This window comes from Ictalurus punctatus, chromosome 14 (assembly GCF_001660625.3).
Source record: "Ictalurus punctatus breed USDA103 chromosome 14, Coco_2.0, whole genome shotgun sequence".
In the NCBI taxonomy this organism is placed as follows: domain Eukaryota; kingdom Metazoa; phylum Chordata; class Actinopteri; order Siluriformes; family Ictaluridae; genus Ictalurus; species Ictalurus punctatus.
In genome coordinates, this window is record NC_030429.2 from 22,069,868 (window position 1) to 22,097,777 (window position 27,910).

The window sequence follows — 27,910 nt, forward strand, 5'->3', positions numbered from 1 at the left end:
GTTTCCTCCGGGTACTCCGGTTTCCTCCCCCATTCCAAAGACATGCTCTGTAGGATGACTGGCATCTCCAAATTGTCCGTAGTGTGTGAATGAGTGTGTGGTTGTGTGTGCCCTGTGATGGGTTAGCACCCTGTCCAAGGTGTCCCCCGCCTTCTTCCTCGAGTTCCCTGGGACTCCAGGCTTCACTGCAACCCAGTGTAGGATACGCTGTACTTAAAATGGATGCATGAATGAATGGAATTTACACATTTAAAATTCCACGTTATTTCATTATTTTATCTCTAATTTCATTAAATGAAATAAAAAAAAAAACATTTACCGTGATTAAGTTAATATTAACTTAATATTGTTTCAATTGAATGTTGTCAACTTTCAAATGATGTTTATATATTTATGTCATTTTGAGTTAAGTGCTACAGTATATAAATTAAGTAGAGTGTAAATTAAGTACATATAGTTAAGTACGGTATATAAATTAAGTACAGTGTAAATTAAGTACATATTGTTAAGTACAGTATATAAATTAAGTACAGTGTAAATTAAGTACATATAGTTAAGTACAGTATATAAATTAAGTAGAGTGTAAATTAAGTACATATAGTTAAGTACGGTATATAAATTAAGTACAGTGTAAATTAAGTACATATTGTTAAGTACGGTATATAAATAAATATTTCTGCTGATTATTTTGTATCTGATTGAGAAACACTCCCTGAATGTAACACTTACATGACATAAATCCCCTCAATCAGCGCCTTAGAAAAAGTCACATACTAGTGTACTAAACAGTATGAGTAAACCTGCTGCAGTATCAGTACTAACCGTCGCGTGCTATTTAGTGCACATACTGTTTAGTGCGGTTTAATGGTGGACGTTGGGACGTTACCTTTCTTCACCTCTAGAGGGCGAAAGCGTTCAGACCGGCACGACTTGCACTGCCAGATCCTTTAATCTCACATCTACATCAGCTCTCATGCGGTCCCAAAAGCAACGGAGGACTACTTTAGAAGTTGGCAGATGTTGATGTCTGCGTTTGTCAGCTTGTTTGTCTGTTTGTCTTTGAAGAAAGTTTATTTGTATACAAAGCGTCATGGAAGCGGCGTCTCTCTACACAAAGGTAATTGACTTCACGTCACACTGAGATGAAAAGTGTATCAGGAAAAGTTACTTTATCACAGCTCAGATCTCGGTGTAGTGGTGTGTGTTACTTTTACAGCAGCGGAGTGGTTTGTTGTATGAGATCAAAGCTGCTTTATAAGTTGTGTTTTTGTTTGAAATGTCTATGGGGCTAAACGCGGAAGGGTTTCCAGCGTCCTCATCATTTTTGTAATTTCCTGATGACTGTGAAATGACTCAAGGATGCACATGATGGAGGCCAGACGAGCACAACTCCTCTCTACTGGGAAAACAAGCAAACAAAAACAGTAGAAACCTTCATAGAATGGTTTTAATGGTTGTAATGGGAATTGTATCCGTTTAAATAGAAACTGTACTGGTCATTTTCTGTCTTCTTTTGGTTGCATGTTATGTCTAGTGGATACCATTAAGGACCAGTAATGGTTAGCTGATGGTTTGTGGTGGTATTTGTAGTGGAAACCATACCATTTAGAATTTTTGTGATGGTGTCTATTGTGTTCTTTTCAGCAAGGATGCCTGTTAATGATCTTTCCATTCCCTGCCCTTCTCTTCAATTGCCTCGATCTGAGATGTTTAACAGCTTCCTGATCCTTTTCAGTGTGCCCGTGTTTGGATCCCAGACTCTCAGGAGGTTTGGAAATCTGCAGAGCTGACCAAGGACTACAGAGCAGGAGACACTGCTGTACATCTGAAGCTTGAGGATGGCACGGTGATTTTTTAATTTTTTTTTTAAATAATCGTTGCAAATCAGTTTAATTTTATTTATATTACACTTTTAACAATGGACACAATGTCAGAATGCAGCTTTACAGATATATATCAATTTTAAATTTGATAAATGTATCTCTAATGAGCAAGGCAGAGGCGATGGTGGCAAGGAAAAACGTCCTGAGGTGACATGAAGAAAAAACCTTGAGAGGAACTAGACTCCAAAGGGAGCCCAACTTCATCTGGGGGACACGGGATAGTGCGATTTATAAACAATTCTCTTCTGTAACTGGTCAAAAAGTGCAATTGTGTAACCAGGAAATTCATTATTCAACTCTTCACTGATGGAGACTTGAGTGCAAAGTCCTAGACGCAGTTTTTCACAGATTGGTGAACATCTGCCCATCTTTACTTCTAAGAGACTCTGCCTCTCTAAGATACTCATTTTATACCCAATCATGTTACTGACCTCTTCCCAATTAACCTCCAGGTGTTTCTTTTTACTAACACTAACTTTTCCAGCCCTTGTTGCCCCGTCCCAACTTTTTTTGAGACGTGTTGCGGCTGTCGAAATCCAAAATCACCTTATATTTTTCCTTAAAATGGTACATTTCCTCAGTTTAAACATTTTAAATGTTTTCTGTGTTCTGTTGTGAATAACATATGGGTTTATAAGATTTGCAAATCATTGCATTCTGTTTATATTTACATTTTACGCAGTGTCCCCACTTTTATGGGTTGTAAATGAGATCAGTTTTCTGGTCACTGATCTTGTGTGTTCGACAGTGTGTGACATTTCTACGCTTGATAAAAACCCACGCATACGTACTACAGGCAAGCCGAGAGCTACGTCTAGCTTTATATATACAGCGCAGTCCAAAACTCTGAGATCACATTGAAAATCTGCAATTTATTTTATTAATTTTTTTTTTTTTTTTTTTTTTAGAATTTCGAGATTTAAAATTAATATCTTAAATATTTAATATGCACCATTTCTAAGTCCCTATCTAAATGTAAGTAACTGTGTAATATTGACCATATTAACTGATTTGTACAAAAGGTCAGATGTTCCTCATGTCTGAGCTCTTCTATTGAAGCACGTGTTCAGACGACACTCCGAGCGTTTTTGATCTAAAATGGATCATAAGGTTTTGCACAGACTCGTGGAGCTCGAGAACACACTGTCATTAAAGCAAAAAAAAAAAAAAGGGGACGTACCAAATACTAAGAAACCCCGAAATTCATGTAAATTCTTTTTAAAAGATTCTCTTTTTTACTCAAGTCGCTGTCAATAATATCCTTTGTACGGATAATTGTTTGTATTAAATTAAAGAATTTTCACTCGTGCTCTCAGACTTTTGGACATCACTGTATATTAGACAACACTGACGAGTTGTAATGGAGGATTAGTTTTAATTAGGTGTGTCTATCCATGCTATGATTCATTGTGTCCTGGAATTGTGACTACAACAACAACAAAAACATCAGCAAGTGACAACAACAAGTGTCATGAGGAGCAGAAAAGAAATAGTGACCTAACCTTGGGTTTACACTGTTTTGAATATTTGGCTTGATTTTGCTGTCAAAATCCCACAAGAATTCTTTGGTTGTGAGATGAGATGGTGGTCTTACCGAACCGGTGGCCAATTTAGTGCCATTGTGACCTTTTCTAGGATTACGCGAGCGTAGGCTACAAACATGGTAGTCACAACGGCAAAACGTAAACAAAACATGCTAACCGATAGAAAATACCGTATATCCTTATTACCATGAGCTCACTTTGGAGACTGTTTCTGTTTATGCTCCATTTTCTGGGCATCAGGATCCTGCATCACGCTGGCCGATGATGTAAGCGTAACATGCAGTTATTTTCTTTAATCGCAGGTCTATCATTAGAGGATCTTCTATCATCATACAGTATAATTTGAGATGGAGAAAGTGTCGTCTCATACTCGGTACAGTGTAACTCGTAATAATCTTGAAATACTAGAATAAAGAAAATAAGGGGGTTTTTGTACTTCATCTTTAAAGTGCTGCAGATATGCTGCTCATAGAGAAACCATGTTGTGTCTTCTCCAATAAACTGCACCCGCACATGAAAGGCATGCGTCTGGAGTCACAACATAAGACAAGCTTGAGTGTCAATTCCCTCACCCAAATCAACTTTTTAAAAAAATATTGACACACAAACATTTTTCATGATTATTACTGACATGCTGTTCACTTTAATTCCTCCATTTTGCCAAGGAGTTGGAATATAAATTAGACCCCAAAAGCAGCACCCTGCCTCCCCTCCGTAACCCAGACATCCTGGTGGGCGAGAACGACCTCACAGCTCTGAGCTACCTGCACGAACCGGCTGTGCTGCACAACCTGCGCATCAGATTCATCGACTCAAAGCTTATCTACACCTACTGCGGTGAGTCATTCAGTCACTGATATCAGTGGGATATCACGTGAGCCACGTGCGCTTAAACTGTGTGAACGGAAGACTTTGGAGTTAAGTCATTATACACTCTAGCTGTGGATGTCATGCTACAAAGCCTTCTAGTATCCAGACATGTACTTGTGTAATAGGTATTAATAGGTATTTTATTATAAAATGTGGGGGGAATAAAAATAAAGAATGAGTGTGTTTACTGGTAGTGTACATCCAAACTAAAATAAAAAAAAAAGTTCAAATTAACACTCCAAATAGCAGATAAAAAATAGGGGACATCCAAAATGAATCAAAAACACTTTAAATAATACAACAAAATTTGTCAGGGGTTTTTATTTCGCCTCTAGAGGCCGCTCTCGTACTATATAACGACAGCAGACCCTTCTTAGCCGCTCCCGCAACTGGGAAAAACTATCGGTGTGGATTTTTGCCCATAGTCCCAGTAATCGGTTATCGGTGCGGATTAATCGGCAAACCGATCAGTTTTACGATGAAAATTAATTAATCGGCAAGACTGATACTTGGTGCTATCTTAGTGCAGTTGAATACCGTTGAGTGAAATGTCAGGTTCTTTTTAGGAATCATCCTGGTGGCTATCAATCCTTATGAGACCCTGCCAATCTATGGAGCAGACATCATCAATGCATACAGTGGCCAGAACATGGGGGACATGGACCCACACATTTTCGCTGTTGCTGAGGAGGCATACAAACAGATGGTTCGGTATGTACGTCACCTTTTGTACTCTTTCTCCTTACAGATCTCATCATATTCCATGCATTGTCTTTAGCCTATAGAAATTCCACTTGCAGCCAATTCTTTTCAACAAGTCTGCTTAGAATAGCTGTTTACATCCACCAACCCAGGAACTCAACAAAAAAAAAAAAATCTAATGATTGATTAGAAGACTGAAGATGAAGTGTAATCAACATGTCTTCATACCAGCAGTTCTACTGTATGATTAGGCCTATTTTTTCTTTCTGGGAAAAGAGAGTCTACATTACTAGGCCGCTAGCTAAATCTAGGATATCCGGGATGACTGGATGACCATTTCTCTTTGTTCTCCTGTAAGAGATGAGAGGAATCAGTCCATCATTGTGAGTGGAGAGTCTGGAGCAGGGAAGACCGTATCCGCTAAATACTCCATGCGCTACTTTGCCACAGTCAGCGGCTCTTCTACAGAGACCAGTGTGGAGGAAAAAGTGCTGGCATCCAGCCCTATAATGGAGGTATTTTTCAATTTGTTCATTCATTTCAGTCAGTTTTTACCAAGTTGCCAAACAAGAGTGCATAATGATGTGGGATTTCATAGTATAATTTTATCTGAACCGAGAATATTGTGTTATAAATGTGTCCCATTTTGTAAAAGTTTTCTAAATGTGCTTAATACCTTTATATTTAACCAGGCAATTGGAAATGCGAAGACAACCAGGAATGACAACAGCAGTCGCTTTGGGAAATACATTGAGATTGGATTCGATAGGAATTACCACATCACTGGGGCTAACGTGAGGACGTACCTGCTGGAGAAGTCCCGAGTTGTGTTTCAGGTCACCGCTTTACTTAAATTTGTACTAATTACTTGCTAATCTTACTAATTTTTTCTCTCCTCTAATTTTTTCTCACCTGTACATCTGCATATTCATGCAGTTATCTAATCAGCCAATCATGTGGCAGCAGCACAATGCATAAGATCTTTCAGATACGGGTCAATCAAAAGCCAACAATTGGATTTGTTCCAAATCCTGTCTGCCATTCTTCCACTTGGGCAATATAGAGATGTCTTGGAAAGGCTCAGGAAACTGCAGAGTACAAGTGAGATAACAGCTGAGCTTCATTCAGTGCACAGGTCAGATTTTACTACAGTAAAGTGACTGTGCTCGTTTATTCTTGGTATAAAGGGTTAATGCTACCACTACATTGTACACTCCAGTCAACCATGTGTTGTAGGAGTAGGCAATATTGGTACATAGCACATTTTAATGGACATAAGCTCTAAAATGGCTCAAATTCACATAAAATAATATCACTAGACTCTTTACAAGCATAAGATAGCACAGGAGAAGAGTGTGTGTTTATTTATATGGCACAGTGGGGGCAGTTTTTCCCAGTCTTCAGCTGTCCAGTTTGGGTGAATCTGAATCTTTCCACATTCTGATGTTTGATGTGAACGTTAACTGATGCTCTTGACCTGTATCTGCATGAGTTTATGCATCGCGCTGCTGCTGCCACATGATTGGCTGATTTAGATAACTGCATGAATGTACCGGTGTTCCTAATAAAGTGGCAGGTGAGTGTATAAACTAAAACGAAACGCCGACAATTGTGCTTGTTGAATTCCACACAAATGATGGTTACAGTTCCATCTGTGTCATGTACAAACAAGTCATGTCCACTGTTTATTCCTCATTTCAGGCAAAAGAAGAGCGCAACTATCACGTCTTCTACCAGCTGTGTGCCTCTGCCCATTTACCTGAATTCAAAGCTCTGCAGTTAGGTATAACTCATGTTTGATTGATTTTATATACATTTAAAATTTAAGAGTTTGATTCAAGAACATCCCGGTTCACTCAGGTCTCCAAAAGGAAAATATTTATAGCAGTCGCAACTGTGGGTGTCACAGCTATTAATATTTTCAGTTTATCTAATCTTAGTCACCTTTTTTAGGAGGCTGTAGGTGTCATTGCCAGCACCATTCCTCCATGATTATACGATAACTGCATTTTCTGTTGTAGAATTATTAGGCTGATTTCTATTACCGGTTTCATTGTACCATGCCTCAGTGTAATCAATCTGTGTTTGAAGGCAGTGCAGCTGAGTTTCACTGCACTAATCAAGGCAAAAGTCCTGCCATAGACGGAGTGGATGACGCTCAGGAAATGCAAGTCACTCGGAGGGCTTTCTCACTTCTGGGTAAAATGACTGTATTTTGATTTTGTGTCTGTTCTTATGAGAGAGAGAGAGAGAGAGAGAGGGGCTCACAAAATGGGGTCAGGGTTGGAAATAGTGTTGTGAGATATTGATTCACTGTGTTATTAACGGTTTTAATCTCTATCACAGGTATTCGTGAAAGTCAACAATTGGAATTGTTCCAAATCCTGGCTGCCATTCTTCACCTGGGCAATGTAGAGATGACCGGGAAAGGCTCTGGAAACTGCAGCGTCTCAGTGAGTATGAGATAATGAGATAATGCCACTGCAAGGCGAACACAGCGGAACTTCATTCAGTGCCCAGAGATGAAGCTGAGGTTTTCTCCCTTCAGGCCGTGTGCTTAGTTTTCCGGTTTAACTGACATGGAATTGGTCTCACATTGTGATTGAACAATAGATTTACTACAGTAAAGTGGTCTGTGCATTTTTTTTTTTCATTCTTGCTATCAAGGATTGATGCTAGCATTGCAGTTGTGCCTTTACATAGTTCAGACCTGAGCTCATGTTACTGACTACGTTTACATGGACAGCAGTAATCTAATTATTGACCTTAATCTGAGTAAGATAACAATGTGATTAAGGTGTTTACATGAGTCGCTTTTAGAATACTCCTGTCATGTTCCCGTTTTACATGTTTTAGAACATAATTAGATTAACAGCCCTCGTCATTACGTCACCGCGCCACACCGTCCGACGTCCCTCCAGAATTTCACGTATCAACATACAGTTCGTCTTCGTTATGGGAGCGTATACAGTTTCGGGTGTTTTTTATTTATTTTTTTTACGAACGCTTTAAGTGCAGTTAATTATTTGTCATGCTGTACGTGCTAATAGACAACTGCTTGAAACGGTGGGTGTGTCCCAAATCGCGTAGTTACCGTCTATATAGTAGCTGAGATGCATGTATTTTTCCCCACTACAGGCCTATAGTAGGAAAGCATGCGATTTGGGACACAGCCGAACTCTCTTGTCCCCCATAAAACGTAAAACTGCCGTGTGTGATCGTGTCCTGTCGCAAAATGCGCTGAAAACTCTCACACGACGTTCATGATGTGATTAAGGTGTTTACATGTCACTACTACACGTCCATAATGCGACTAAAGCAGGAGTACTCCACCTGTCTTAATTCGATTATTGCTTACTTCGATTATGACCTTAATTAGATTAAGGTAATTAAAAATTGCTGTTTACATGGTAGTTTCTTAATTAGAGTACGGTCTTAATCGGAATAAGAGTGGATTATTGTTGTCCATGTAAACGCAGCTAGTGTTTGTATGGAGTTTCACATGTTCTCTCCATGTCTGTTTGGACTTCGTCTGGGTTTTCCAAATCCATCCTATTTGGTATATTGACCGAATGTCATATAAGATGTTAAATTAAAGCTGAAATTCTGATCTATGGTCTCGTATTCATCTTTTGATGTCAAACCCAAATGTCTTCAATATATAGCGAAAACAATAGAACTGACCCTGCTGTTCCAATTCTAATTAGAATCTGTTTCCTGTATATTGATTTCAGGCTGAAAACAGTCACCTGGGTATATTCTGTGATCTGCTGATGGTGTCTCCTAAGGCCATGGCCCATTGGTTGTGTCATAAAAAACTGAAGACTGCTACAGAAAGCTTCAGTAAGCCTCTGGCCAAAACGGAGGCGGTGGATGGCCGTGATGCCTTGGCTAAGTACATGTATGCCAAGCTTTTTACATGGATAATTAGTCAGATCAATAAGGCTCTGCATTCATCTAACAAGCAGCACTCGTTCATTGGGGTGCTGGACATCTATGGGTAAGTAAAGGATTTACTGCACATGGTTACATTAGTAACCTTTTAAAATTGTATGGGCAGGCTTTTCACAAGAATTGTGTTGTTCCAGGTAATGTAGTGCAGCCGTACTGCTGTTATATCATGTACTTTGTGTGTTCAGGTTTGAAACGTTTGAAATAAACAGCTTTGAGCAGTTTTGTATTAACTACGCTAATGAAAAACTCCAACAGCAGTTTAACATGGTAAGAGTGTTGCATTTACACCCTGGTCTTTGCATCAACAAAGGCATATGCTATGTCCAAAACACCCAAAGCCTTTTTGTATTATTGCTTAACCAAAGCACGTGTTCAAACTGGAGCAAGAGGAATACTTAAAAGAGAAGATTCCATGGACTCTGATTGATTTCTATGACAATAAGCCATGTATTAACCTGATTGAGGCCAAGATGGGAGTGCTGGATCTACTTGATGAGGAGTGCATGGTAAGTATGTGCTCTTATTCATATTCTCATATCCAGCCACAAGATTCATCCATCCATCTATCCATCCAATCAATCCTTCCATCTTAACCTTCCTTAACCAACTCAACCATCTCTCCATCCATCACTGACCTATTCTTGCAGCCCTGCATCCATCCATTCAACCACCACATTCATCATCCATCCATACATTCATCTTAACCTTCCTTATAACCAACCCACCCATCTATCCACCCAGCTACTTATCCATCTGCCCACCGAACCATTCATGCAGCCCTACGTTCAGCCATCCGTCCATCCATCCATCCATCCATCCGTCCCTCTGCCCATCCATATGCCCGCATGCCCATCCATCCATCCATCCTTCCCTCCATCTGTCCAATCATCCATCCTCCCAAACACTCACACATACATTTACCTCACCATGCACATGTTCACCCTCCCAACCATTTGCCCACTCACCCATTTGCTCACCTATTCATCCATCCATCTGTCCATCCGTCCATTCAACCACCCAATTCACCATCCATCCATCCATCCATCCATCCATCCATCCTTCCCTCCACCTGTCCACCCATCCATCTTCCCAATCACCCACACATACATTCACCTCTCCATGCACATGTCCACCGTCCCAAACATTCGCCCACTCACCCATTTGCTCACCTATTTATCCGTCCATCCGTGATTTGTTCATTGGTTTCATTGCAATTTTCATTAACCTGCCACAAAACCCTCAGATGCCAAAAGGATCAGTTGCTTCATGGGCACAAAAGCTCTATAACACCCACCTGAAGAAGAGTGATCACTTTGACAAACCACGCATGTCCAACAAGGCCTTCATCATCCATCATTTTGCAGACAGAGTATGTGATGTTTCAGAAATGGCCCAATTTTTTTTCATAATGGCCTTTTTAAGAGTTTATAATACTATTTTTGTAAAAATTGATTGATCTGTATGCCTCTTTCTGTTTGATTCTGCCTCAGGTGGAGTATCAGTGTGAGGGTTTTCTGGAGAAAAACAAAGACATGGTGAATGAGGAACAGATAAATGTGCTGAAATCGAGTAAGGTTTGTCCATCCCAGAAACAGTGGAAAAATACTCCACTTGAGATGACTTGACCTCGAGATGAATGTGTAAAAGTGTTCTTTGAGTCTTCCCATGTTAAAAAAGTGTCTGCCTTCCCATGCACATTTTTTAGTTTGCTTTGCTGCTGGAGCTCTTTCAGGAAGAGGAAAAAGTTCCAGACAAAGTAGCCTCAACTCGCACAAAAATGACGCCAGTGGGCCAGTCTTTCAGAGAGCACAAGAAATCTGTTGGACTGCAGGTATGTGGGATGACCCTTTTGCTGATGCTTTGCTTTGTTTTTTATAAAACTTCCTTTGTTAAGTACACTCTTCTCTGGCTGACCACCATAGTATTTCTTGCCATAGCATTATTCTTTCTGTATCTTCTCCTCCTTTTAGTTCCGAAACTCTTTGCAGTTACTCATGGACACTTTAAATGTCACAACTCCTCACTATGTACGCTGCATAAAGCCCAACGACCAGAAAACTCCTTTTGTGTTAGTAGCTTGGACTTTCATCTTGGATATATAATTTTTAAAAAGCCTTATTTTTGTTTCATATTCTTAGTACATATTCTTGTACCCTATATATCTAAGTTATGTCTCTCTCTCTCTCTCTCTCTCTCTCTCTCTTTAGAATGAACCCCATTAGAGCAGTGCAGCAGTTGAGGGCATGTGGTGTACTGGAGACCATCCGCATTTCAGCAGCAGGCTTTCCATCCAGGTCTGTCTCTTCAAAATGATGAATAATCGGTGACTTTTTAACGTCTGTATGTATTTTACCTAAATTTCTCCTCTTGCATTGAAAAATGTCTAGTCCTGATGTTTTTCGGGGGTTGTCAGTCTGTCCGTCCGTCCGCCCGTGCATCCTTCCTCGGTTCTCTTTAGCGTAATATCTTGAGAAGAAGTGTTCGAATATTTGTAGGATTTATATGAAATTATCACCGCGACCTGCAGATGAAACTGATTCGTTTTTGGAATCGAGCCAAACAGGGTCAAGGTCACAGCAAGATCAAAGTTCTTCTTTCCTGTTTGAGGTCTATTTTAAGAGTATGTTGATGTTGCTTTTTTTTTTTTTAAAGAAAAAAACCTATTTATTTATTTATTAAATTAAACCTTGGATGTGCTTGTACAGTCTCTTGAGACTTGTCAACTCAACCAGCCAAAGCAATTGAGCAAACTTTGTCTTCTGTAATCACTCTATAATTGGGTGGACCAGAACGCCTCTAAGCCATGTTCTCATTATTTTTGAAGGTCATTTTCAAGGATGACTAACAAAATAATAATATCTAAAATCAACACGTTTAAAAATTCTTCATGTATTTGGTACAAGATGACAGAGGATAAAAAAAAAAAAATTGTAGAAGACAAATGAATAAATAAAGTGGTGAGAAGCGTCTCAATTTTTAATTGTTTTAATTTTTAAACATTATTCGCTTTCCCGAGACTTTAAACGGGCTGTACGTTCTTCGATCGTACGACTTGTTTGCTCTTTTTCAGGTGGACTTATCGGGAGTTTTTCAGTCGGTACCGAGTTCTGATGAAGCAGAAGGATGTGCTGTCAGACATGAAGTTAACCTGCCAGAATGTTCTAGCACAGCTGATACAGGTACCTTGATTCTTCATGCTCCGAGTGGCACGTTAAATGTAAACATTACAGGCTTTGTTTTTCATTAGGTGATAATAGCAAGTCTTGTACCTGACAATTTCTTTCTCTTCAGGACCCAGATAAGTACCAGTTTGGGAAAACTAAGATCTTCTTCCGGGCAGGACAGGTGGCATATTTGGAGAAACTGCGGGCCGATAAACTCCGCGTGGCTTGTGTGCGGATCCAGAAGACCATCCGATGCTGGCTCGCCCGCAAGAAATACCTGCGTCTGCGCAGCGCTGCAGTCACCGTGCAGAGATACACACGCGGACACCAGGCTCGGGCGTGAGTGCACAACGTCAGCGTCTGTGTTATATTATAAAAGGCTGAGGATGCTACAAATCTCTACCCAGTGTTAAGTTAGCTGCAATTTCTGGACTGCTAACATTATTCTGTTCGTTCTCCTCAGCTTGTGTAAGTCCCTGAGGAGAACCAAGGCAGCTGTGATCATTCAGAAGTACCAGCGAAGGTATGCAGCCCTTCGACTTTATAAGCGCAAACGAGCAGCCGCAGTGCTTCTTCAACGCCTGCTTCGAGGACATGGAGCCAGACTGCGATATAGACAGGTATGGAGTTCGCTTCATGCTATAAAGGTTAACTGCAGAAATTCAATCTGTGTGTGCTTAGACTTAGAATTAGGATTTTATTTGATGAGCTCTCATACTTCCTAGCGCTCTCGTACTAACGTTTTGACTTTTTGAATATTTGTAGCCTTCTAGCAAAAGTCCATAAACCCGCAAACTCTAGAGTTTGTGTTGAGGTCTGGGAAATCGTACATCATTGTGGCGAAATTCTTTCAAACAGGGAAGAATGAACAAAAAACAGATTTTGGCCAAAACTGTTGTCTTTTTCTGTTTATAACCTCAGTACTTTAAGAAGCTCAAGACAACATGGAAATGTTTTATATTTACTTTTTAATCTTGTCTATGAAATCTTTCTGGAAAAAACATGGACACACCGGTAAAGTCTAAAACCTTGCTATCTATGTATGGGTTCCTCAAACAGGGCGTTCCTCACAGACAAGAAAGTAACGTTTAACTTTAGGTGTGTGCATAGCATCGCATAAATCCCTCCAGGATTTTGCGGTCGCAGAAATGAGTGCAAATTCAAGAAAATATTCGCAGGAGACTGCGTTTTCTCTCTCTCTCTCTCTCTCTCTCTCTCTCTCTCTAAATTACCGCAGATTTTCCGAACATTTGGGCCAAGACGCGCCATGTGACGTCATCACAAATGCGCATTCAGACAAAGCTATCTTCGATTCATGATTGCGGAAATTTTTTTACCTGCAGTTGCAATTTGGCCAATTCAAGTAGTTTTCTGCACAAAAAAAAAAGCACAAAAGAACAAAATCGCATCGCAAATTTGGAAAAAACCTGCAGCAAAGTCAAGAATTTCTGGCCGAACAATCACAAAAAGACCTCCGAGAAATCCTGTATGGACTGGCCGAGCATACCACAAACTCCCCGCTAATGCCAGCCCCCTGCCTCCCTCTCCCTCCCTACCAAATAAGTGCATTCTAGTTTGGATCACTGATGAAAAAAGAGTATTGAGAATCCAGTTATAAATGTCTAAACTTTGCATTTGAATGTACTTGAATATATTTTGTTGAATTTTTTTTTTTTTTTTTTTTTTGATCGAAAGCACTGCACACTTAAAAACTCGGGTCTGATCTATACACCTTGTGTTGTTGTGTGTCCTGCTCAGCTCCTGTATGAGCAGAAAGTGGTGGTGGTTCAGCGCTGGGTGCGTGGATGGCTAGCACGGCTGCACTACAGACGCTCTGTGCAGGCTGTGGTGTATCTGCAGTGCTGTGTGCGCCGAACGCTGGCTCGACGAGAGCTCAAGAGACTCAAGGTGCAGGCACGTTCAGTCGAGCACTACAAGAAGCTCAACGTAGGCATGGAGAACAAGATAATGCAGCTACAGAGGAAACTGGATGAGCAGGTATGGACGTTTAAAAAATAAATAAATAAATAAATAAAATTTTATATATATATATATATATAATATGCCTGTACCATTGCTATAAGGTCCACTGATGCTGGTTCACTTTTAAACCAGATTGATTCATTTCCTTCTTCTGTACGTTGCTGTGGAGAGTAATGAAATGTGTGTGTGTGTGTGTGTGTGTGTGTGTGTGTGTGTGTGTGTGTGTGTGGATAAATGAATCTCCAGCATAAAGAGAACAAGGAGCTGTCGGAGCGCTTGTGTGCAGTTGAGAGATGGAGCATGGCAGAGATGGATAAATTACGCACCCAGCTAGAAACTCTGCACAAGGTGGAGGAAGAATCCCGTCGTTTTAGTGGCCAGGTGTCCGCTCTGGAACAGGAGCTGGGATTGACCCGGCATGAACTGGAAAGGAACCGAAAGGTGGGAGGCACTCTAGGAAGAATCTGTATGTTTACATTACTCTACAATACTCCCAGTTGTTAAGGTGAGCAGTGATGGAGGTTTTATTTCAGCGTAAATAATATATATAGGAGCGATATCTTTAGGCTCCTTCTTCATCTCAGTGAAGGCTTACCAAGCAAACATTCTAGTTCTTCCAGTTGGTTTAACAAACGTCATTTCTGGCACTTCCTCGGTCTTGTTTTATTTTATTCTGCTTGATTCCTGAAAAAGAGCACTTGAAATAAAATCAGCGGTAAGTAAAAAAAGTAATAAAGTCTTGTTTCCGCTGGTAATGCAGATGCTTGCTGAGCTGAAAGAGACAAACTGTCTGCTGAAGTGTGAGAAAGATGAGCTAAACAGACTGATCCAGGAACAGAGCCAACAGATTACTGGTAGGTATACACTCCCGGGCAAAATAACCCGAAAATGGCAAAATATTACGCTTTAAATGGTTTTAACGTCAGAACGTTGTTCAGGAGATTAGCAAGAATTCAACAAACAGATCAAATTAAACTTGCTGTGGGAAAGCTTTTCAGTTTGATTTCTTTAAATGTTTTGTTTTATTTTATTTATTTGATTCATTTTTACTTTTATTTTAATTTTATACGCCCAGACATGTTCGTTTGAATTTGACATCATTTAAAAAAAAAAAAATTTGCGTACAAGAATATTATACATGTGAAATTTCCCTGTTTCTAGCTTTTCCCCAAAACAGTTCACTGTATCAAAATTAGGTCTCAGGAGTGCATTTGTTTAATACTTTCATATTTCCCGACCAATTATTTGTTGTTAAGACCATTAAAAGCTTAATATTTGGCCATTTTGGGCTTGGCTTCCCCCCCTAGGAGTGTACATCATACCGTCATTATATCTGTAATTGATTGTACTTAGGACTCATGAAAATAACTTGTAGTGTCAGCCAAGGCATGCAACTTAAAGGATTAACACAAGCCTAAATACATCTGATGCTTACATTTTAAACAAGATATGCTCAGGACATTTCTAAACGCATGATTTATTAGTCGTTAAGGTGTAGAATCACCCCCCCCTTGAAATTTACATAGGATTTCGATGTCACTTTTGCCTGATATTTGTAGTTTATTCCTAAATGATAAGATGGGAAGACCAGGAAAATTTTAATGCCTCGTTAAATAGAGTTCAGAGGTACGGGGTAAAAATTGCACGAATATTTCCGCAAAATATGACCGCGATGATTTATATGATTCTAACCAGGAACGCAGGTCATACTCTTTTCCTTAACACGTGGTACTGTCAGCTAGCTAGCTCCGCTTGTTATCTATAATACAGACAAAATTTCTGCAACTATTCTCTCGCCCTCATTTCTGGAATTGGCATAGATCGTAGCCAGTCACTTCTAACAATAAAGGACCACTTTCGTTCTCCAAGAGACACAGAATCCTGGCTCGGATTGGAGATAAAGAGAGCAGCTGTGCTTGTAATCTGCCTGTGAGTTTAAAAAAAAAAAAAGAAGTAACATTAATAAACTCATTAAAACATCACTTCAGTGGAAATGTTGATTATTGATTAGATTTGTCTTTAAATGATTTCACATTATCTTTAAATTTTTTATTTTTTTTAATATCTCTACTAAACACACACATATTCATAGATCAGCTGCAGGAGGCCCATAAGGAATACACCGAGCATCTGCTGATGGAGCTTAATGGAGAGCGTACACGCTACCAGAACCTTCTGACTGAACACATCAAACTGGAGGCCCAGTACGCTGATCTGAAATCAGAGCAAGAGGCTGCACCAGTAAGGGTTATGTGTTTACAGATATTTACATTTGAAAAAGTTAATACGCTTGCGATCTCAGCAGGCCAAATACAGTTGAAAGAATGTAATGGAAGTAAAAAAAAAATAATTAATTAATAAAAAAAAAAAAAACGTGATCGTATTTTCTCCCACAGTATACCACCAAACTGGGTCACTTAAGAAAAGACTCTGCTTTCAGCAGCAATGAATCAGAATACACTCATTGCTCTGAGTTTACAGGGTCAGAGGTCAGCATACAGGTTCAAGAGGTAAGTGTCCGTTTTCGCTGCTTGGATTTTAAAGTGAACCTGAAATCAAAATCGGTGTTTAAGGGATTTTTGTTCCGGTCCCTTCGTGTTATGGACACCGATTTGATGCTATATCTGAGGGCTGAAAAGGTTTTAGAGATATTCTCTAGAGATATAGTGGTTAGCACGTTTGCCTCGCACATCCGGGGTTGGGGGTTCGAATCTTGCGCCCCGTCCAGTGTGAGCAGAGTTTGCATGTTCTCCCCGTGCTTCGGGGGTTTCCTCCGGGTTCCTCTGTGTTGTAGGCTGATTGGCAATTTCCACATTGTCTGTAGTGTGTGAATGCGTGTGCGATTGTGCCCTGCCATGGGTTGCTACCCCGTCTAGGGTGTTCCTCGAGTTCTTTGGGATAGGCTCCAGGCTTCCCCACGACCCTGTGTAGGATAAGCGGTATGGAAAATGGATGGATAGAGAACATTGTGATCATTCTATTAAATGTTTTCTAGAACATGTATGTCCTTTACTGTACTGTGTGCAGTACTGTGTGCAGTGTGGACTACTACTCTACAGTAGCAGCATGCTAGTTGCAGTAGTATCAGCACACTTGGTTCGTCTGTGTGTTTTCTGGCTGTGCGTCTTCCTACACGCTATTCACTTTTCCAGCCTTAACCTGGTACAAATAATGCTTGGAGTTTATTGGTTTTGAAGAGGGTGGAATTTTTTTCAGTGGTGTTTCACCAACTTGGGGCTCTTTTAATTCGATTTTGTCTTTATACACAGTCACGCTTCCCCATCACTAAGCGTAAATAAATACATCATATTTAGTTGAATATTTAGTTCTACTGTCTTGGTTTATTTTGATTCGACAGGCATGTGGTATATCTCAAAAATAATCTCTCAAGTCTTCCTGTTTCAGAAGGAAATGGAATCAGATCAAGTCATTTGGGACATTTAACCTGCTTCCTGCTTATAGACTATTCAACTATTAGCTTCATCTTTATAAACTGTTGTACACCTACGGTACAGATGTTCAATCCCCCTCAGAGTAGTAATTAATGGAAACTTAGTGCAGTGAATACCTCCGTTATGGAAATATAGTCACAGATTAGCATGGGCAGTGTTTATCTTGACCAGTTATTGTAACTGTAGGTGCATTGCATGAAAGCCATTGCAGTCATGAGTGATAACAGAATGTGTAGCACATCAACACGCGTCCAATGATAGATCGGTCCAGCCCGTTGCCGAAAGACTGAGGAAAAGCACGTTTCGGAAAGGCTCTCTTTCTCAGCTACACAAGCCCATGTCTGTGCTATCTGCTGCAGGAGGAGGTAAAGGGAAGCGTGGATGTGGCTCTCCTGCTGAAGCTGCAGAGACGAGTTGCTGAGCTGGAGCAGGAGAAGATCAACCTGCAGAGAGAGTGGGATTCCAGAGAGGAGCAGCTCCAGCAGGAACACGCCAAGGTACGCAGACACTGGAACCAAGCTGGGAGACCAGACTTAATTGAAGCTCTCTAGAGGGTTTGAATTCAAATGGTTTGTAATCTGAAATAGTTTTAATAGGGATGGCCACTTCGATACTGTAATATCAGTAAAACTTCAGTAGTTACCAGCTATTGTGATTCCTCTGAGACACGGCAAGCCAGCCAGCTGCATCTTTTTTCGACCTGCTGCTCGTGCTAATCCACGTGGCAGAGTAACACACTCAAAGGGAAGTGCTAACTGCATCTTTTCCACATATACATGCTCACAGATGCCCATGCTTGGTTCATGTCACTGTGATTGACAGGAGGCAGAGAGTAGACCAGCCCTCCAACTCCTACAAGAAATCTTACTCTCTTGGCTTGAAAACGATTGTTTTTAAGGAGTTGAGAAATTGCCCGGGCATGGGCTTCATCTCGAAGAAACTAGTCGTTATAGTTAACTGGTAGGGCCAGACCTACATATGGGCTTAAAGGGAATGTTGATGTACATTTATGTGTTTTAATTCAGGACATGGATGAGTGTCGGAGAACATTAGGAGCTGAGAGAGACTATGAGGCCCAGAAGGTAAAACCATATAGAATACAATACCTTCCTTTTTTTTTTTTTTAAATGTATTTTTTAATTAAACAGTTTCCTGTGAATAAACTTGAGTCCCTTAGGGATGTTATATTTTATATCGGTAATGATTGTGGCTAATCATTACATCTGATGATTATGATTAGAGTGATTTTATAGTTGCCAGTTGGGACTGTTGCCCTGAAGCAGTTTCCATGTAAGTGCCTCAGTCAAGCCAGGAGTAAAATCATAGTAGCAGAATGCTTCATTTTATTTTTTGACATTAAATATATGCACTCATTTTTCTTCTCCGCCACCCACCTCTTTCTCCTACCAGCGACAGGAGCTGGAGTCAGCAAATAAGAGGCTGAAGAAGGATCTGAACGAGCTGCGTGTGTCTCTCACTGCGGGGAAGGGCTCAAGATTGGCAACAGCCTATAAAGTGCTGCTGGAGCAGCTGAGCTCTACTACTGAGGAGCTGGAAATGCGCAAAGAGGAAGTGCTTATGCTGCGCATTCAGTTGGTCAATCACGCGGACTTCAAGTATAAGGTATGGTGCATAAATAGAGCTGCATGTACCTGTAGAGCTGAGGTTCAGCACGGGTTTTTATTATTTATTAAATTTTATTTATTTATTTATTTTTAGATTTTACTGCTCAGTCATCAGATATGTTCAACCAAGGCTATCACTGATCTGTGTGGAAGTAGACTTTAGTCAATCTGGGCCTGTTGCTTACTCACAGTTGTACAATTGAAAGGCATAAATTTTACCATTAGACTACAGGAGCTCACTTTTGTAGTCCAGAGAGTGAACATACAGGCAGTACAGTGCATTTCCTTCAGTACAAACAGCTCAGGGACGAAAGGGTTTGCACTGACTTAATATTAAAATAAAGCAATATACTTTTATAATAATAATAATAATAATAATAATAATAATAATAATAATAATAATAATAATTATTATTATTATTATTATTATTATTATTATTATTAATAAATACAATATATTTATTGAATCAAAGCTGAAGATGAAATATGGATAGATAAAATATGAAAATTTAAATAACCTTGCAAGTTACTACATGCCCATCCTCAAGCGTCAGTAAAAACAAACACTGACTACGTTTACATGGACAGCGGTAATCTAATTATTGAGCTTACTCTGAGTAAGATAATAATGTGATTAAGGTGTTTACATGAGTCGCTTTTAGAATACTCCTGTCATGTACCCGTTTTACATGTTTTAGAACATAATTAGATTAACAGCCCTCGTCATTACGTCACCGCGCCACACCGTCCGACGTCCCTCCAGAATTTCACGTATCGACATATAGTTTGTCTTCGTTATGGGAGCGTATACAGTGTTGGGTGTTTTTATTAATTTTGTTTACGAACGCTTCAAGTGCGGTTAATTATTTGTCATGCTGTACGTGCTAATAGACAACTGCTTGAAGCCGTGGGCTGCGTCCCAAACCGCGTACTTACCGTCTGTATAGTAGCTGAGATACATGTATTTTTCCCCACTACAGGCCTACAGTAGGCAAGTATGAGGTTTGGGACGCAGCCGTGCTCTCTTGTTCACCGTAAAATGTTGAGCACTGCCGTGTGTGATCGTGTCCTGTTGCAAAATGCGGTGAAAACTCCCACACGGCGTTCATAATGTGATTAAGGTGTTTACATGTCTGTAATACTCGTCCATAATGCGACTAAAACAGGAATTCTCCACGTCTTAATTCGATTAGTGCTTACTTCGAGTATGACCTTAATCAGATTAAGGTAATTAAAAATCGCTGTTTACATGGTAGTTTCTTAATCAGAGTTTCATCTTAATCGGGTTAATAGTGCATTATTGTTGTCCATGTATACGCACTGAATAACAGTTCCAGTTACTTAAGTTCCTCTTGGCCGTTCTACCAGGCAAGGCTGCAAAGTATTTTAAATCGAATTGACATCCTTACAAAAAAATTCACGTTTAAAATAAATTCCTACAGATATACTTTGCTATATAAACAACCTGTATTTGTGCGAAGCCTTAAAATTGTAGCGAAAACTCTCTCATCTTTGTCCCATTCTCTGTTGTCCATACTATTACTCTCATCCTGTATTACTTACATATTATTACCATTACTTTCTCTGCACAAACACACGTTGCTTATTCATATATTTCCATCCGCTTGTAGGAAGCAGCAGTGGAGAATAACACCAGCAGGTATTTCTTCACACACTCCTCTTCACCCATATATTCCTCCTTCAGTGTCTGCAATAGTTTTAATGTTTAATAGTTTTTAGTTTAGCAGGAGTTTTTCTAGAGGATGCCTTCCTGTTCAAGTCCTGATGTCTCTCTCTCTCTCTCTCTCTCTCTCTCTCTCTCTCTCTCTCGCTCTCTCTCGCTCTCTCTCGCTGTGTGTGTGCTCAGATCCCCTACTCTAGATTTCTGCAAGCTGAACGAGGATGGAGAGCTGTGGATGGCATACGAGGGATTGAAAGAAACTAACAGGTGAGCCGTAAGCACGCAAACTTGTACAGTAATATTTAGAAAAGCATCCATACTTTAATTGATCTCCACTTGTATCACTCATCGTTTTTTTTTTTCTTTCTTTCTTTCTCCTTTCTCCTTTCTTTTTTCTTGCATGTAGGGTGCTAGAGTCTCAGCTGCAAGCTGAAAGACAGAGTCATTTGGAGGAGCTGGAGGCCCTGAGAGCAGAGTTGCAGGTCCTGACAGAGGAGCGAGACCAGCAGCAGCATCTTATCTCCAACACGTTACATATGCCTCATGACGGCCGTGTAAACGCAGCCCTCCAGAACGAGATCAGCCACCTCACCCGCCATAATCTGGTGAGTGCGGAAGCAGATGAACTGTTTTTAGAGCGTAACCGCCATCTTTTGTACGTTCGGATGTTTGTAGTGGAACTTAATGAAGAATATTTTGAATGAATACAGGACCTCATGGAACAAATGGACAAGCAAGAAAAGACCACACGCAAGCTGAAGAAACAGCTGAAGATTTACATGAGGAAGCTTGAGGAGTCAGACAGTGAGTGGAATCAGTCTTAACATTTGGTGATGGGGAGCACGTTGGCTTAGTGCTTAGCACATTTGCCTCGCACCTCCAGGGGTTGGGGGTTCGAATCCTGCCTCCGTCCTGTGTGCGTGAAGTTTGCATGTTCTCACCGTGCGTCTGAGGTTTTCTCCGGGTTTCCTCCTCCCCCAGTCCAAAGACATGCATTGTTGGTTGATTGGCATTTCCAAATTGACCGCAGTGTGTGCGATTGTGCCGTGATGGGTTGGCACCCCATCCACAATGTCCCATGCCTTGTGCCCTGAGTTCCCTGGGATAGGCTCCGGCCTAACCCTGTGTGGGATAAGCGGTACTGAGAATGGATGGATGTTTTGGTGATCTTTTAGCTGTGGCGTTTTTAAAAAAAATGTGCTTAAAGACTCACAGGTGTGTTTTTGGTGTCTTCAGATACCTGTTTGGATCAGCCTTGTACAGAAAACAGAGTGGGCGAAGTTCTGCCAGAGGTGAGCATCCTGCGCAAAGAACGGCATTGTCAGGGAATGCTGGAGTACGGAAAGGAGGACGAGGCCAATCTCTTTAGGAACCTGATCACAGGTGATGTAATGTATATTCTCTGGAGTAATTGAACGTCCTATGTTGGTGAACAAGCTGAATAACATAACAGATTGTATTTATGACTTAGATCTAAAGCCCAGAGGGGTTGCAGTGAGCCTGACCCCAGGCCTTCCAGCTTATATTCTCTTCATGTGCCTCCGCCATGCTGACTACACTAACAACGACCAGAGAGTCCGCACGCTGCTCAACTCCTCAATCACCAGCATCAAGAATGTCCTAAAGGTGAGATTGCCACAGTGCAAAATAGTCTGTTATTTACAGTAAGTGATGAAACATGATAGACCGGACGTGCTGTTGTAGAATAGTAATCTGTGATAAGGTGGCGTGGTGCTGGTTACTGATTATGATCGTGTTTTTAGTGCAATAAGGATTAAAATAGGACATGTATTTGTAACTGGTATTTCTTTGCAGAAAAGAAGCAGAGATTTTGATACCGTGTCATTTTGGTTGGCCAACACCTGCCGCTTCCTGCACTGCCTGAAACAGTATAGTGGAGAAGAGGTGTGTGTCTGTGTCATGTACTTGTTGCATTTTACTACAGCTGCAACAACTAATCGATAATAATCATCAAAATCATTGTCAACGAATCTCATTATCGATTAGTCGGTCTGCGCAGGGCAAGGGGTGCGTTTACTCACTACTTTACTTCTGTTTCGAAAACATGCATCCGAGAGAAAATACTAAAGTCGTGTCCCAAATGGCATACTATACACTTACACTATGCATTATGTAGTCCAGTACATTAGTCTATGAATTTTAGAGAGCCAGTATAGTTTCAAATGGAACACTAGCGTTTATTTTACTACCCGGAAGTATAAGCCGTTTCCCAGTCGATGGCACGTGACGTCAAACGCACGTAATGTGACGCCGCTAGCTTTAGCAGAATACCCAGAGTCAACGAAAATACATTTCTTGTTTACTGTTTATACCCAACATGACCTCAGTCTCCATCAGACGGAGCCGTAAGGCAAGGGAGCGTTTTATATGAAATACCACATAGAAGACTATAACCTGTAAACTTCACAAAGCGGAGCTTGTGTAGCACGGAAGCACGACAGTGATGCACGAGCACAAACATGTTTATATCCAAAATACTCCACTGTGTGCAAGGGCTTGGGGAAACTGGTGCGAGTTGCTTAAAAGATTTAGTTTAATTCCAGTTTATTGTCATTATATGCTGTTTTTTTATTTGAGCGCTTGTAGTGTGTATAATTGGGCAAACGGTTGTGTTAATGTAAAGTTTTACAATTTTATGTTTTATATCAGTGCTTATATTTGTAATATGGGGGAATACTCGGCCAATTAATCGATTATTAAAATAATCGTTAGTTGCAGCCCTACATTTTACAGATGATCTCTCACCTTTGACTTTGGGTGTCTCCTTTCTCAGGTCTACACTAAATACAACACTCCCCAGCAGAACAAACAGTGTCTGATGAACTTTGACCTGACTGACTACAGGCAGACTCTGAGTGACCTGGTCATCCAGATTTACCAGCAGCTCATCAAATGCATGGAGGATCTCCTTCAGCCTATGATTGGTTAGGGCCATGTATCTCTTCAGTGGTGTGATGCATTATCATTACCAACCTGAAGTTGATTATTTTCCAATAACAGCAAGTGTTTTATTCTTTTTAGACCACAGCAATTTGCCAGTAATTACATTTTCTTTTTACTAATTAACATTTACATTTGATTGGTTTATAGTTACATTTAATGTTGTGTTAAACAAGATCGTTATTTCCTGTTATAAACAGTGGTATCATCACCAGCCTGTCTTTTTATCCCCCCCCCCCCCCCCTCTCTCTCTCTCTCTCTCTCTCTCTCTCTCTCTCTCTCTCTCTCTCTCTCTCTCTCTCTCTCTCTCTCTTTCTTTCTTTCTTTCTTTCTTTCTTTCTTTCTTTCTTTCTTTCTCTCTCTCTCGAAGTTGATAAGACAAAGAAAATGACAGTTAAAATGCATGACGTTCCTAGTAAAACACATTGTAATCATGCTGTGGTATAAGAGGAATAAAACACACTGGGATGTGCTGCAAAAATAATCCACTTCTGGGTGATAAAGAGAACGTTACTGATTATTTTCCTATAACAGCATGTTTTACGTTTGTGTTAATCCTTACAGTTTTGCCACTGTGATGTATTCATGGATGGGTCAAGCTTAAAGACTCGCACTTATCTTATAGCAGCTATAAACAGTGATTCTATCAACAGTCTCTCTTATTACAAAATGGGCTGACTCTGGACACACTGCCAGAAATAAACATCTCCTTACGGAAAACCTCGTCGCATCAACGATTACCATTACGTTTATTTATTATTAGTCTTAAATTGTTTACAGAACAGGTCTCCATGAGTGAGATATGATGGCGAGTCATAGAACCTGTTCTAAAAACGTTTGAATTAATGCATTAATATAAACCTGTGACTTGCCTTGCAACCTGGAGTATAGTCAGAGCTGCTGTTATAGAATATCAATCACCACCTGACCAATCAGAATCAAGAATTCGAGAACAACATGTGGTCTTTATGGTTGACCCGCCGATGGTTACATCACAGTGGCAAAGAAGACCGTGACAACAGGAACAAAATTTGGTGTCATTGGTGTTTCTCTTAAAATTTATTTAATTTTTTTCTGTTTTTCCTTAATGCAATATCATTCACTATTCTGTCTCTCTTTATTGAATTGATTCTTTTCCTTTTTGCTATCCTTGATTTTCTTGCTCATTCCTGTTTCTCTGATCTCCAGTGGCGGCCATGTTGGAGCAGGACACCATCCCTGGTGTGTTGGGGCTCAAACCCACAGGGTTGAGGAAGCGTACCTCCAGCTCCTTCACGCTGGAGTCCATGTTGAAACAGCTCGATTCATTCCAATCCACTCTGCTCCAGCACGGCAACGACACTGAACTCATCAGACAAGTGCTCAAACAACAATTTTACGTCATCTGTGCCACTACACTCAACAACCTGCTCCTACGCAAGGACATGTGCTCGTGGAGCAAAGGGCTGCAGATCAGGTACTGGCCACCAGGGCTCGCTACAGAGCAGCTGCATTTGTAGAAGAATTCTTGGCTTAATGTGAGCCTTCATCTGTTGTCCACGGGCAGTGCTTTGTGTAAATGTGATAGCAGTATTTGTTTTCCAGAGATAAGAACATCATTAGGCTTCTTTGTGCAGGTATAATGTGAGTCAGCTGGAGGAGTGGCTGATGGATAAGGGAGTGCAGGGCGGCGGGGTAAGGGAAACTCTGGAGCCTCTGATCCAGGCTGCGCAGCTGCTGCAGATCAAGAAAAAGAATCAGGAAGATGCAGAGGCCATTGCCACAATGTGCACAGCGCTCACTGCCACACAGGTGCACTCACAAAGTCTTTTAGTGTTGTAAAATGTCCAGTCTTCCATTGTGCAGAAATGCAAATTTGATTATTTTTTCTCCCTGCAACAGATTGAGAAGATCCTCAACCTGTACACACCAGTCAATGAGTTCGAGGAAAGAGTATCTGCATCATTCATGAAATCTGTACAGGTAAGATGTGCGTGTGTGTGTGTATGTACAAGTGTCTGTGTGGCTGCGTATTTGTGTTTTGTAATTTTTCTGTCTGCTCTCTACAGGCTTTGTTAAAGGACCGTCAGGAGTCTCCTCAGTTGCTCATGGACAGCAAAGTCCTCTTCCCATTCAGTTTTCCGTTTAACCCTTCTCCTGTGGCCCTAGAGAGCCTCCAGATCCCCCAAAGCCTCAACCTCAGCTTCCTCATGAGGCTCTAACAACCACCAGGAGCATCATCATTTAATTTACCCAAGGGAAACGTTCGTTGTACTGAAGAGGAAAAAAAAGTACATTAAAAAACTAAATTAGAACAAAGATCAACAGTGGTTATCCCAGTGCTTTTTTTCAGCACGAACTTAAAGTCCTGACTGACTACCTCAAACTTGACAAAGCATAAGAAAAGTAAAAACGTACGTCTTAAGATACTAATTGTAATTAAATGGCTAATTTGATCAACAACTTCTTCAGAGTTCTTCACCATCTATTCCAAAGAGGATGTAAACAGGCCACCAGAACGAGACCTTAAAGACATTTTTGTCCACTTGACTGTTTAATGCTAATGAATGCTACAGGTCTGTGTAGAAAGTACCTCATGAATACGCTCCATGCAGTATGTTTAGTACTGAGAATATTTTAAGCACACTGATGAACCCTTTATAATAATGCTGGTCTGTGGATGGACCACCTGAGTGAGTAACTGGTACGATAATCTCTGGATAAAAGCTCGTGCTCTTGTAGAAAACTGACTTTAAAGTTGATGTCTGCAGTGGTCAGCTTTGCCTCGCATGTAAAAGGTGTAAAAACTTTTGGACTTTATGCTTCAGTACGTTGCAGTGTGTTACTTTGCTCTGTGCTTGTTTACTTCTAGTTTTAATGTCATTTCATTTCTATTTTCTACGTTATTTTTCAAGATGCGAAAGAAGAATAGTGTCTGTACTTGAAGCTGTGTAGTGAGAATGAAGTAAATGAAATGTTTTACATGGTGGATATTTGTTCCAGGCCTTTCAAGGGTGCATTGCTGGGTCCTGGAATCGATCCTGAATTCTTGTTAGCGTGTGTGTGGGGTTTCATGCGTTCTCTATGGGTTTCCTGCGTTCTCTATGGGTTTCCTTCAGGTTCTCTGGTGTATTCCCACAGTCCAAAAACATGCCAATTGGATTGGCTACACTAGATTGGTATGATGAGTGTGTGTGAGAATGGTGCACTGTGATTCTTTCACCTTTCACCCAGTGTTACCGGGATAGACTCCGGATCCACCACGATCCTGACCAGATAAAATGGTTTCTGAACAAGAGTTATTAATGATTGTTTATTAAATGTTACGATGTATGACGACAGTGGCACGGTGGCTTAGCGGTTCGCACGTTTGACTCACACCTCCAGGGGTTGGGGGTTCGAATCCCACCTCCACCCTGTGTGCACAGAGGATGCATGTTCTCCCCGTGGTTTGGGGGTTTCCTCCAGGTACTCCGGTTTCCTCCTCCAGTCCAAAGACATGCACTGTTGGTTGATTGGCATTTCGACATTGTCCGTATCGTGTGTGCGATTGTGCCTTGTAATGCTCTGGCAGCCTGTCTAGGGTTTATTCCTACCTCACACCCAATATTCCTGGGATAGGCTCCGGATCCATCGAGACCCAGGATAAAGCGGTGACTGAATGAAGTTTGTTGTAACGTCTGTAATTCTGCTATGTGCATTTGTATTATGGAAAAGATCAAACTTTATATCAAAACAAGGCAGTGTTGTAGTTTTTAAACCTTGTTTCAACTTAAATGTTAATTCAACAGAATTCCTTGTGTAAAAATAAACAAAAATGAATTGCTTGATTTGTTGTTCCGAGTTATTCTGAGTCTCTCTCTCTCTCTCTTTATTTATTTATTTATTTTTAAACATTTTTTTTATTTGGTTAGATTTTTAAATGCCTTAAGTGTAGCATTTTTAGATATTACACAACCACAACACAACCTGACACGATACAAGTGCATCTCAAAAAAAATTTGAATATCGTGGGAAAGGTCATTTTTTTCCGTATTTTAATTCAAAAAGTGGAACTTTTTGATTCATTACACACAAAGTGAAATATTTCAATCTTTTTTTGTTTTAATCTC

At 40.5% G+C, this 27,910-nt stretch overlaps 1 protein-coding gene across 1 annotated transcript; it reads left to right on the top strand.

Annotated features, from left to right (window-relative positions):
- Nucleotides 1-915: 915 nt before the first annotated feature.
- On the top strand, nucleotides 916-27,628 carry myo5ab (myosin VAb). The gene is made up of 40 exons (XM_017486276.3): nucleotides 916-1,117; nucleotides 1,736-1,846; nucleotides 4,093-4,264; nucleotides 4,864-5,008; nucleotides 5,358-5,514; nucleotides 5,692-5,835; nucleotides 6,701-6,782; nucleotides 7,091-7,198; nucleotides 7,346-7,452; nucleotides 8,734-8,999; nucleotides 9,139-9,220; nucleotides 9,319-9,459; nucleotides 10,197-10,322; nucleotides 10,444-10,527; nucleotides 10,659-10,784; nucleotides 10,924-11,021; nucleotides 11,161-11,247; nucleotides 12,024-12,132; nucleotides 12,245-12,456; nucleotides 12,581-12,737; nucleotides 13,876-14,115; nucleotides 14,347-14,541; nucleotides 14,861-14,954; nucleotides 16,193-16,341; nucleotides 16,497-16,610; nucleotides 17,912-18,049; nucleotides 18,578-18,634; nucleotides 18,963-19,175; nucleotides 20,809-20,837; nucleotides 21,045-21,125; nucleotides 21,265-21,463; nucleotides 21,569-21,662; nucleotides 22,095-22,241; nucleotides 22,330-22,484; nucleotides 22,674-22,763; nucleotides 23,653-23,803; nucleotides 25,008-25,275; nucleotides 25,436-25,610; nucleotides 25,701-25,781; nucleotides 25,868-27,628. Exons 1-40 carry the CDS (start codon nucleotides 1,091-1,093, stop codon nucleotides 26,018-26,020), a joined length of 5,364 nt encoding a protein of 1,787 aa, XP_017341765.1. The 5' UTR covers nucleotides 916-1,090; the 3' UTR covers nucleotides 26,021-27,628.
- Nucleotides 27,629-27,910: the final 282 nt, after the last annotated feature.

Coding starts and splice junctions, on each gene's coding strand:
- myo5ab (XM_017486276.3), top strand. CDS start 1,091: ATGGAAGCGGCGTCTCTCTACACAAAG. Junction 16,342..16,496: donor CAGAGCAAGAGGCTGCACCA/GTAAGGGTTATG, acceptor TTTCTCCCACAG/TATACCACCAAACTGGGTCA. Junction 22,242..22,329: donor CTTTAGGAACCTGATCACAG/GTGATGTAATGT, acceptor TTTATGACTTAG/ATCTAAAGCCCAGAGGGGTT.